This window comes from Dipteris shenzhenensis, chromosome 3 (genome assembly GCF_047967505.1).
Source record: "Dipteris shenzhenensis isolate YYH24624 ecotype China chromosome 3, Dip_SZ_1.0, whole genome shotgun sequence".
Lineage (NCBI taxonomy): Eukaryota > Viridiplantae > Streptophyta > Polypodiopsida > Gleicheniales > Dipteridaceae > Dipteris > Dipteris shenzhenensis.
In genome coordinates, this window is record NC_141598.1 from 51,451,590 (window position 1) to 51,462,399 (window position 10,810).

Below are 10,810 nucleotides of genomic sequence, written 5' to 3' on the forward strand. Positions count from 1 at the left end.
CACAAGACTATTGAAATGCCATTGAATTTACTACATCATCCTTATGGAAACCGATAGTTACACAAGAACTTGTCTCAAAAAGAGAGACAATTACACAAGAACCTGTCTCGAAAAGAGAGATAGTAACACAAGAACCTACCAAGACGAAAATTGAATCTACTTTGGGAGCTACACAAGAATCTTCCTAGTGAGAAATTTGACATCAATCTTCATGGCAGCTACACAAGAACCTGTCATACCAATTATGCCCACCAGAATGGAAGCCACACAAGAACCTTCCAAGTCAAATGATGAATCAACTTTCTCAGCATCAACTTGGGCTGAACAAAAGATCTCCAAGACATTGCGATCCTACTCACATTTGATACAGACAACATGTCACTTTACTATGGTGAGTGCACTAGAAACAAAACATGTGGGAGGATGTAATTAACAAAGGCATAACACCGACAACAAGGAACACATCAGTAGTAGCTACAAAGAGCATGCTCCTAAAAAGGGAGTAGAACCACAAGAACCATCGGTAGTAGTTACAAAGAATATGCTCCTAAAAAGGGAGTAGAACCACAAGAACCTACTATGGGATCTACAAAGGGCAAGGCTACGGTGGTTCAAAGGACTCGATGGATTGCTAAACAAGGAATTACAAAACTATTTCTTCCACATGACATTTCATCCATCTCCACCATAGTAGTTGACCCACAAGAACTTGCTCCTAAAAATGGAGTAGATCCACAAGAACCTACTGTGATGGACTACGATGAAGGCCCAAAGAGCAAAGACAGTCAACTCATACTCCTAATGGATGTTAACAAGGTATGCAACCCTATTGCAACCAGTGGAACATGCAGAAGGATGTGATTAACAAAGACAATTCACACACAAAACAACAAGTGGTTCTACACCAACAACTCCACAGAATGAATTTGGATGCAAGGTGACTTTGATGACACAAAAATTGGTCTAGATGAGTTTCTTGTGACCCTCAAAGCTTTTTCCCACATTCCTTTACTAACACCATCATTTATTAGCCAACTCTAGATCTTCTTCTTCTTTTTATTTTTCCTTATTCTTTTTCCTTTCGTTGATTAACACTAGTACCCACTTAACCATTTGAGCCTCCCAATGTAATATCATTGGTAGCTTAAATGCCTTTCCTAGAACCCAAGATGCTATAAACCTCTTCAACCATAGTCTTCATTTTAGGAGTTTGTATGGTGTATTATTAGACTCCTCTGGATTTGATGACTCAGACAAATAGAGCTCCAAATCATGCCACAACCTTATTGGGCTCAAATAACTTCAAGGCAAAAGCCTCATTGAAGTGTAATCCATAAAATGGGTTCAGAAAAGAAGCCCCTATGCAAAAAATCAAGACAAAATGTCATGCACAACTCTCAACATACAAACATGGCATGTCAAAAACATAGTCTAATGAGAATCCAATATAAGTCCCACTCAAATTAAATATTGGACTTGAGGAGGAGCATGATAATCCAATGGTACTTACTCTGCTAACACTAACACCACTAGGATCTTACATCAACCCCTACTAACAACTTCCTCATAATAACTCACCGATCACCTTGCCACTACAGTCGCTCATGCCATGTGGTGATAGTTATAGTGGAATCCCACACTGGAAACCACACATCACCAGACAAAATATCAATACTACCCACAACACTTCCACAACCAAATGCCTTTGTGAGTTCCACGTTCTCTTTCCCCCTTCCTCTTCAACTTGCTCACCCCCTTCCCCTTTCTCTTCCCTCCTTTCCTTTCCTTTCCTTTCCTTTCCCCACTTTGTTTTTCATGCCTTTCAGACAATTCTAATCTTAATAATAATGACTTAAGATTATTAATGTCCAGAATTTGTGAAGTTTCTTATTAAAAAAGAACATTTTCAACATTCAAATATCTCACATGAACTCTTGAATATCTGACATAGATTCATAGCAATTTGAGAAAAATATCAATAAATAGGTGTGTGATAGTTTGCCTCAAAATTCAACCTATGAAGTGTTACATTTAGCTTTGCTAAAAACCATTGAGATGCCAAAATGGAATTCAAACTTTTAGATTACATCAAGTTGTGGGAAACTGAGCTCCAAACTGCCAATTTGAAATTAGAATTAATCCCCTAGGTTTTGGCAATCGTTTGAATCCTCAAGGTAATGAACTTGTACAACAGGAATTTCAAACTTCAAGCATTTGAATAATTCCATGCAAAACCATCAAGAGTCCACTAGGAAATCATTTGTTCTTTATTCACTCTCGACAGGTAACATGGAGCTCTACCATTAGAAAATTTAGTTTATGAATTCTTCCAAGCAGCTTTAAATAGATGTGAATCCATTATAGAACATGCACACACACGACAAAATAAGGCTCATGCTTTGCAAAAACTCCATGGCTCTGTATTTCTTCCTTTGTGCAGCTAGTGTATGTTCACAAAGGTGGAGAAGGAGCAAGTAAAGCATAAACAGAGAGGCAAATAGGTAGAGAAGGCATGGACATGGAACACAATCGAAATCATCTATTCTTTATAAACTCTTCCAAAATTCACTCTCGACAAATCACACGGAGCTCTAGCATTATAAAATTTAGTTCATGATTCTTAGACACAATGGTAAATAGATGTGAATCCATTATATAGCACGCACATAATTTTGGCTCACGAGAGGAAGGTAGAATGGCTCCAAAATAAAAAGTGTGACACTGTAGGTTGCAATAAGAATATATTGTCACACCACTTCAAACTCAAGGAGCGTAATGTTGTGCATCCTACAGCAAGACATTGTCTGTAACTTCGTGAGGCAATTGAAGGAAGTACCCAACCAACATCGAGACCCCTTTCTCATGTGCCCCCTCCAAGTCATTGGGAAATAGATTACATTCAAGTCTTATAAGTTCCTTGTGGTGCCACCTCCCTGAAAACCACTCTTTTGCATGTGCTTGCAATTCTCCATTCCACCCTAAGCTTTCGCTTAGAGTGGCCACGCGCCAGGTATCCATCTCTTCTTGTTTCAAGCCACAAAGGTTCTTAGAATTAATTGTGGCCACTGTTGATCCTGGAATCATGATAGAATCTAGTAGCTTCTCAAAGATAGAGCTCTTGAGGATATGAAGAATGTCCTGTGTAAAGTTGCGCTCCTTATCAGAACAATGATGCCTCCTACATTCCACACGTCTATGAGTTATTATCACTAACAATGCCAACTCCTAGAAGGTCAAGGACACACGTACAAAGAAACAACTTTTAGGTGTATGAGTAGCTACAGCCTACAAAGGGTAGTTCTTGTGACATGCTCATTGCAGAAATAGTGACCATCTTCAACAAGGTCTATGAGGAATTATGGTAGAACCTCATGGATTTGGAGCGAGGGATTCAAGGTGCCATCTTGTGCAAAATCGTGGCACTCCACGCCCTAATCAGCTTTCTAAAATATCTGATGCAAAAGCTTCGAGGACATAGCCTCCTTGTGTGTCTATGGTTCCTATAAATTCGAGGAAAGAGCCTTTTGTCACACATTGTTAAGTTGCACAAAGAAGTCAAGATTCTGAGGCATCGCTTTTTTGGCTACCTTGCACACATCACCTTGTAACCAATGAGCATTCCATTACTACAAGAGCAGCTTGTTTTTGGGGCCATACTCGACCCTAACTAGGAAAGGAATGTGCGATGCAAATGGTCCCATCCCTTCCCTTCCCTTCCCACTCATCCCAACCTTGGCATTCTGGTAATGAGTGGTGAACAATCACATGGGAGAAGGAATCACAAAAGATTGATGGAATAGGGAATCGACGTGGGGTGGCCATTACTCGTGGTTTCACCAATTTCCTCCCGATAATGGCCACCGATTTTCGCTCGGCAATTTCACCGATTTCCTCCCGATAATGGCCACCCCACCCCGATTCCCGACAGTCAGCGACTTGGAGAGGAGGCGAGACATGTGGCTATCATCCAACACATTTTGCAATGATCTAAGGGCATTCGTTGATGTGTGTTCGTAGCCACACGATCGAGGATTTAATCAAATGGTGGACGAGAATCGCCTCTTTTGGACCGTAGGATGGACTTGGAGATCGAATGGCGCGAAATTGTTTTTATTTCTTGGCCACTAGATCTAGATTTGATCTTATGGCCTAGGATGATTCCACCGCCAATCGCTGCCACTTGATTGTCAGTCGCCTTTGCCTCTTTGATTAACCAGCTTATCTTTATTGGGTGCTTCGGTTTTATGTAATACTACCAATCAAAGTCTCCACTGCGCATTCCCATTATGGAAGGAGCTAGATCCAACGACTGGGATCTCGATTTCATCGACCCCAATTGTTGACGGAAAAGGAGAAAGAGCATAAGAAAAAATGCATGCAGGGGTTTTAACACATCATAGAGGCTACGAAAATGGCATGGTCGAGGCAACCAAGCAAGGAATCCATATGTATCACAAAGCATGGAAGGCAAGGGGATTGGGGAACAAACCTTTGCCATTCTTGTTGAACAGGCTAAAGGTTTCCTTGAATTGGAGAGCTGCTTGACCATGGCTAAGGAGGCGATTGCGGGAAAGCTATGGCGATGGCAGACGAAGCCCTTTGGAGGCACAAGAAAACAAATGCGGTTATGTTGGAAGGTGTAGATAGGAGTTTCTTGCCCTTCACAAAAAAAAAGCAATATTGATATTTAAAATTTAAAATTAATATTGGTATTTAAAATTGAATTTCAACACATCATAGAGGCTACAAAAATGGCATGGTCGAGGCAACCAAGCAAGGAACTCCATATGTATCACAAAGCATGGAAGGCAAGGGGATTGGGGAACAAACCTTTGCCATTCTTGTCGAACAGGTTAAAGGCTTTCTTGGAGAGCTGCTTAACCATGGCCAAGGAGGCGATTGTGGGAAAGCTATGGCTATGGCAGACGAAGCCCTTTGTAGGCACGAGAAAACAAATGCGGTTATGTTGGAAGGTGTAGATAGGAGTTTCTTTCCCTTCACAAAAAAAAATTAATGTTGATATTTAAATTTTAAAATTAATATTGGTATTTAAAATTGAATTTTTAAATCATGACATGTGCCTCAAGGATATATAAGGTCTTCCTTTCATTCCATATAGCTACCCACCTAAAGCATTTATAGCAACCAAGCGTGGGTGGCCCACATGGTGTAGCAGAGGATGATTTTTGATTGGTGAGTGTAGGGTGTTCAAACCCCTGTGTCAGGGCATAATATGGATGGGTGGGCTATGGACATGGGGTTGAGACTGCCCACGCTCATGGGCGCCCCCTTTTTTTCGGATCAAACCAAACTTGCACACGTGGTGGTCATGTCAGGGCATGTCCCTTTTGCCCAGACTTAGGCAGTTGTTGTGTACCCGAAAATTTGATCAGACTAGCTAGCTTAAGTCCATGTACCTACTTGGTGTCTAACCATGGTTGCAACCGTGCGTCCGATCAAAAGAGAAGCATTGTAAGCACGAAGGCCGACATTGCATGCGTGCATAGGAACTGGACCACTCAACCTTGGAAGCCATTTCCTTTTTTGGAGGATGGCTTTTGGAACCGAGCCTAAGATTGGTTAAACCATCAAGGAGGATGCCGAGGTTTCCATTGAAGCTACCCTTATTCACGATCTCCAACTTGTGAAGCCTTCCCATCTATGCGAGAAGCGAGCCATTCGATTCATTGCATGCCACATTTTTCCTTGTGGACCCTTGCCCTTTGTTTCTCCCTGCAGTCATGAGCTTTTGCAGAGGAGCTAGGTGCAGCTTGGCTGTCCCAACCAACTCGGGTGGGGCTAGGTGCGGCACTCGAGTTGCTGGGTGCCCCCAACCCGAGTGCTTCTGCAACCATGGTTACAACCCGGCTGTAGTTGAAGGAGGGAGGGAAGAGACATTTGTGAGCTCCATGGGAAGCTTCCATTCTGTTGGTTCCTTGATAGATCGAGGCTGGCAAGGCTGGGAGCCTGTGAAGCTCTTGCAAGTCGCTTGATTGGGGAGGGATCGCACTGCAAGTAGCAAGATGCTGAAGAAATCCGAGCTGCAATTCGATCGTAGCGTGTTTCCAAGGCGTGTGGTGGATTTGAGGGCCACTCTGGGCAGTAGCGGTGGGGTGTGCTTGTCTGTCCCGGAAGATTGGAGCTTTCATGTCATCTCTCACACTTGGAGCCAGGATATACGGGAACTGATCGATCGTGCAAAATTGCTGCAAAGTGGCGGGAGAAAACTGGTGGGATTGAGCTATAACAGAGCCTTCGCAAATGCACGGTTCGGTGGAGAGCCTTGGTACGAAGCGCTGTTAGAATTCTTGAGGGTGCTAGCCGCAGATGGAGCGAGCAAAATCTGGCTCGATGCCCTTTGCATCAACCAACAGGATGAGGAGGAGACAAACTTGGAGATCCGCAACATGGGAGCCTACTACCGTCTCAGCGCAGGTTGCTATGTGGTCACTCACGGCATCGGCGCAGAATTCGGTTTCAAGGCCCTGGACTGGGCGGGGAACCTGCCGCGGTGGTTCACGAGAGCATGGACACTCCAAGAGTCCATTCTTCCCGACAAGTTGAGCTTCATCGTGGAGAAGTTCGACAGCAGAATCATGCAATGTATAGAGGAACACCCGGTGACGGACCTAGATCATTGGTGGGACGATTGGGAGGACGAGGAGGAGGAGTTTTCCCGAAGAAGGATTCCTTATCACAAGGAGGGTTGCAAGGAGCTGTATTGTCTGGACACTAAGGCCTACAGGATGATGATGGACACTCTCATCCATGTCCGAGAGGGTTTTTTCAGAGATCTCCAGGATAACGCCTTGAGGCTTAATTTTAATCGTGCATTTGGCACGCTTCATAAGGGATGTGAAGACATCGATGTCGAAGTAGTTGTGAAGCACATCCGAAGACGGGAGTGCTTCAAGGAGGAGGACCGAGTTTTGGGCATATTGGGTCTCTTGGATATTAGAGGTAATCACCAGGTTAAGACGAATCTGACACTAGATCTACAACTCGTGCGATTGGCTAAGATACTTATGGAGGAGAATCCTCAGCTCTTGGTGAATTTGAGTGCAGCCAACTTGGAAGGGTATGGGGGTGGCCTACACATATCCTGGCTTCCAGATCTGAGGTACAAGAGGTTCTCAAGATTCGAGAACGACATTTCACTGGCTCATGAGCTGGAGGTTGTGAGGAGGTACACTGCTAGTGTGATGGAGATACGAGATAATGGAAGCATTGTGATGAGGGCTCCAGCAGTGCGTGGCTGCTTGAGACGAGATGGTTCTACCAATGTTGAGCATGATACCCCTTACCACCTAGATATGGATCATCTTTTTACCATTCACTTCCGCCAAGTCCGCCCTGACAATGGACTACCTTGGCCTTATGAGTGGAATCGCTCTAATGATGTTGTCGTCCCTCTGCAAGATTCTGATTGTCTCTTGTCTATTGAGCCATACGGGCCTTTGAACTACAGCTGGGGAGGCGGCCTTTCAATTCCTGCGCATGGCATCCATAAGCTCAAGGACTATCAACATCACACCACCTTTGCAGTTTGTGAAGTCACACTTCTCCTGTTGGGGCACACTGGCTCAAGTACTGAGACAGAAAATTTGGGGCCATGTGTGCTCATGGCATGTGTTGGTGATGTGAACGAATTACACAAGGTTGGTATATTGTTTTGTGAAGAAGAGCACATCGAAAAAGTCATGGAGCTTTTCTCCTCAGACATTGAAAACTTTGTCATAGGTGGTTTTGGTGATGATCTTACAAGCTTTTTAGACACACAGTGTCGGGCCATAATAAAAAGTAAACTTCCAATATCTGGAGAAGAGGAGCTAGAAGAAGAGTCTGTTGGAAATAATATCATTGTTGCAAGTTGATTTAGTAACACCTGGGTTGGTAATGTCTGTTCTTGGAGTTCTCGTTTTTTCAAGAGCTTCTTGGCTTGTATGCCTTTGTGGCAGAGACAAAATTCCAAGAGTATGTAATGTTATTTTTATGAAAGTGCAATCAATTCTTGATGTTCTACACCTTGTGGAAGTGCAATTAATTGTCGTCATCATCTTCACCTGTACTCTTTTTTCTTTGTATCTTCATGAACGCTCACACTCTTGCATAGGCCTTCAGTTTCTCTCTCTCAAAACATCAATATCACATATTCCAATGGCCTACAATCTATATTCATACCTGTTACGTTCCCAAACTGCCTGCTCCATGTCTGTTCCTTTTCCCAAACAGCCCATTCTATTGGGTCGCATTCCATTGGGTCACGTAATGTTCCATTGCTATTGAATCTCAACATTGATCTTTACCTTCTTGTGCTCAACAATTTATGACGAGTCTGCCCTTGTGTCCACAAAGTGGGGGTGAAATGAAGTGTAGCAGCTGATTAAATGCTAGAGATCACAAGCATATGTTTTCGCACACGTGGCTTCAAATTTCACCCTTTGATCAGATTCTGTATAATGCACAGAAGATTACTCTATGATGCTGTTGTAGCTTTCCTGCCATTGTCATGAATCTCGTTTGGAAGGTTGGCTGTGATGAGTCTCATTTTGGAAAATTGATTTAGTTCTGTGGACTGGTTATTGATTTTATGGACTTAGGCCATTCATACTTATCTATGTATGGGCTACTCCAGAAAAGTGATTAAAAGTTGGCATGGTGGTCTATGTATAAGTGTATGAAATCTAATGTGGATATACCTGATGGGCGCTGGCACTGATCATTAGGGATGCCATACCGCAAAGTCCGTGCAATGCATGATCGAGTGTTCCCACTAATTGAACCATCTGGTAAAAATGCAAGATCGTTCATGAGCCCTGTTGCTACCTTACTAACAGGGCTAGTGCGATTCATACTGAGAACAGTTTGGGCTGCTAATTTAGCACCATCAGAGCCAGTAACTATCAGGCGAGAAACAAGGAAAAGGACTGTGCGTCCTAGAGTGAAGGGTAAGAAAGCCACAAGTCCCAGAAAAATAGCATTGCTTGCCAAAACCTGCAAAGCATTACCAAAACAATATCTACCTTCATCAAACTGGAATATACACCCTTACAAGCAGAGATCTTAAAAACAACCATCTTCTTGATTCTTAAAAAGAGATTCTCGGCAAAAATCGTAAGAAAAAACAACAAAGGAAACAAGCCTGAAGGATTCACAGTGATTGCATTCTCTACCAAATGGAAAACTGGACCTTGCATGCCAACAAGTTCATCAAAAGGCACATCTTCGGCCCCATCAACATCATCTGCTCCGTCAAACATTTGCTCTACATGGGCTTCTAATCGAGCGCCTATCGCAGACAAAGAAACAGAGAGTGAGTGAGAAAGAAAGAAAGAGCCCACACTTGCCTATCGGTGGTCTCTTCCTCTTAGTCTCTTCTCCATTCAACTCCTCTCCACCTTCGTCCTTAGGATTGACCCACATGCACACGCACACGCATGCGCACACTTTTTTTTTGTGAAATTGCACACGCACGCGTGCACACTTTTTTTTGGTGAAATCCATTACTCTCTATATTACACACAATGGCTGATTTTAACCAATTTCAAGAAGGAAGAAAGAAACAAGAGACTATAAATTCATATGAGAATCTCTCATAAACAGGGTACATTGTATCAAATGATCCATCCTCAAGCTGGAGATTAAACTCTCCCTTGAATGTGCAATGGAACACCAAAGAAGAGTGATTCTAGAACAAAACTTCACAAAAATACTCAAATACAATGAGAGACTGTTAACTCTCAAATTTCAATGTATGAATGCCTCTAGAGAGTTTTCTGGACAAGTGATAGAATCTTGGTTTGATTTTCTATGAGTAAATGTATGAAAACTACTGTGGACGTATATTTACGTGACTAGCACCTACTGATAGGCATTGATGAAGTTTGTAGGGATGTCTTAGCATGTAGTTGGTGTGATTTCATAACAAATGAGATTGCTGCATACATTCCCAGATAGGATGATGCACAGCCGCAAACTATAACACTGCACAATCTAGTATTATCAAAACAACTGCATATTTGCCGAAGAAGCTGTTATACAGGACTAGCACATCACTCATGGATTTCCTTTTTAGGTACAGCTGACCCGTGAACCTGTCCTAGATCCCCATACACAAAGATGTCTTTACTTTCGTCCTGCGGTGGAGCATCGGAATGTCATTGCTTACCAAGCAGTATTGTTGCTCCTGTGGGGAGCCCACATGAACATACATACAACGCGTGACAAACTCTACGATATCACACTACCTTTAGCATGCTTGTCTTGTCTTATTGCCAGAGGGAGAATCCGTATGCAACTAGAAGGCAGTGCTTTTGAGAAAATTTTTATTGCATGATCTTTAATAAACTTTTTTAAGTGCTCTTTCTTTGATCGATCACAAACTAGGCAGGTCACCATCACCTAGAAGCTCAATATGGCCCTAGTCGATGTGTCCCAGTCAGTACAATACAGTTATCGTACTGGTTATCATACAGGGCACAATGATAACACATCAATGGTGCCATGGGTAATTCCAACCACCATAGCTTCAATTAGCTTGTTGCCCTACTACTGCAAAAGGAGCACAATCGTCAAAACAGGGTTGCTTCTATTCATGCAGATCAAGCCTTTGCAAAGGGAGGGAAAATTACTGCAAGCCCAAACCTTCATGTGGTACCTCATCATCTTTGATCTTGCTAATGGGAAGAAGAAGAAACGTTGTAATTATTGCAGGAAGCCTTACCATGACATCTCTAAATGCCGCAAGTGCATTGCTTCGGAGAAGAAAAAACAGCAACAAGGTCTTAATGCTACTATTGCCCATGATCAC

General features: G+C 42.8%; 1 protein-coding gene and 1 pseudogene across 1 annotated transcript; one reads left to right on the top strand and one right to left on the bottom strand.

Annotated features, from left to right (window-relative positions):
- The first annotated feature begins 5,903 nt into the window (after positions 1 to 5,903).
- LOC147903968 (uncharacterized) lies at positions 5,904 to 7,981 on the top strand. The gene has a single exon (XM_087372748.1). It carries the CDS (start codon positions 6,024 to 6,026, stop codon positions 7,872 to 7,874), a length of 1,851 nt encoding a protein of 616 aa, XP_087228874.1. The 5' UTR covers positions 5,904 to 6,023; the 3' UTR covers positions 7,875 to 7,981.
- A 409-nt stretch (positions 7,982 to 8,390) lies between these two features.
- The window catches only part of LOC147903969 (uncharacterized), a 41,036-nt pseudogene continuing 38,616 nt past the window's right edge, over positions 8,391 to 10,810 (bottom strand).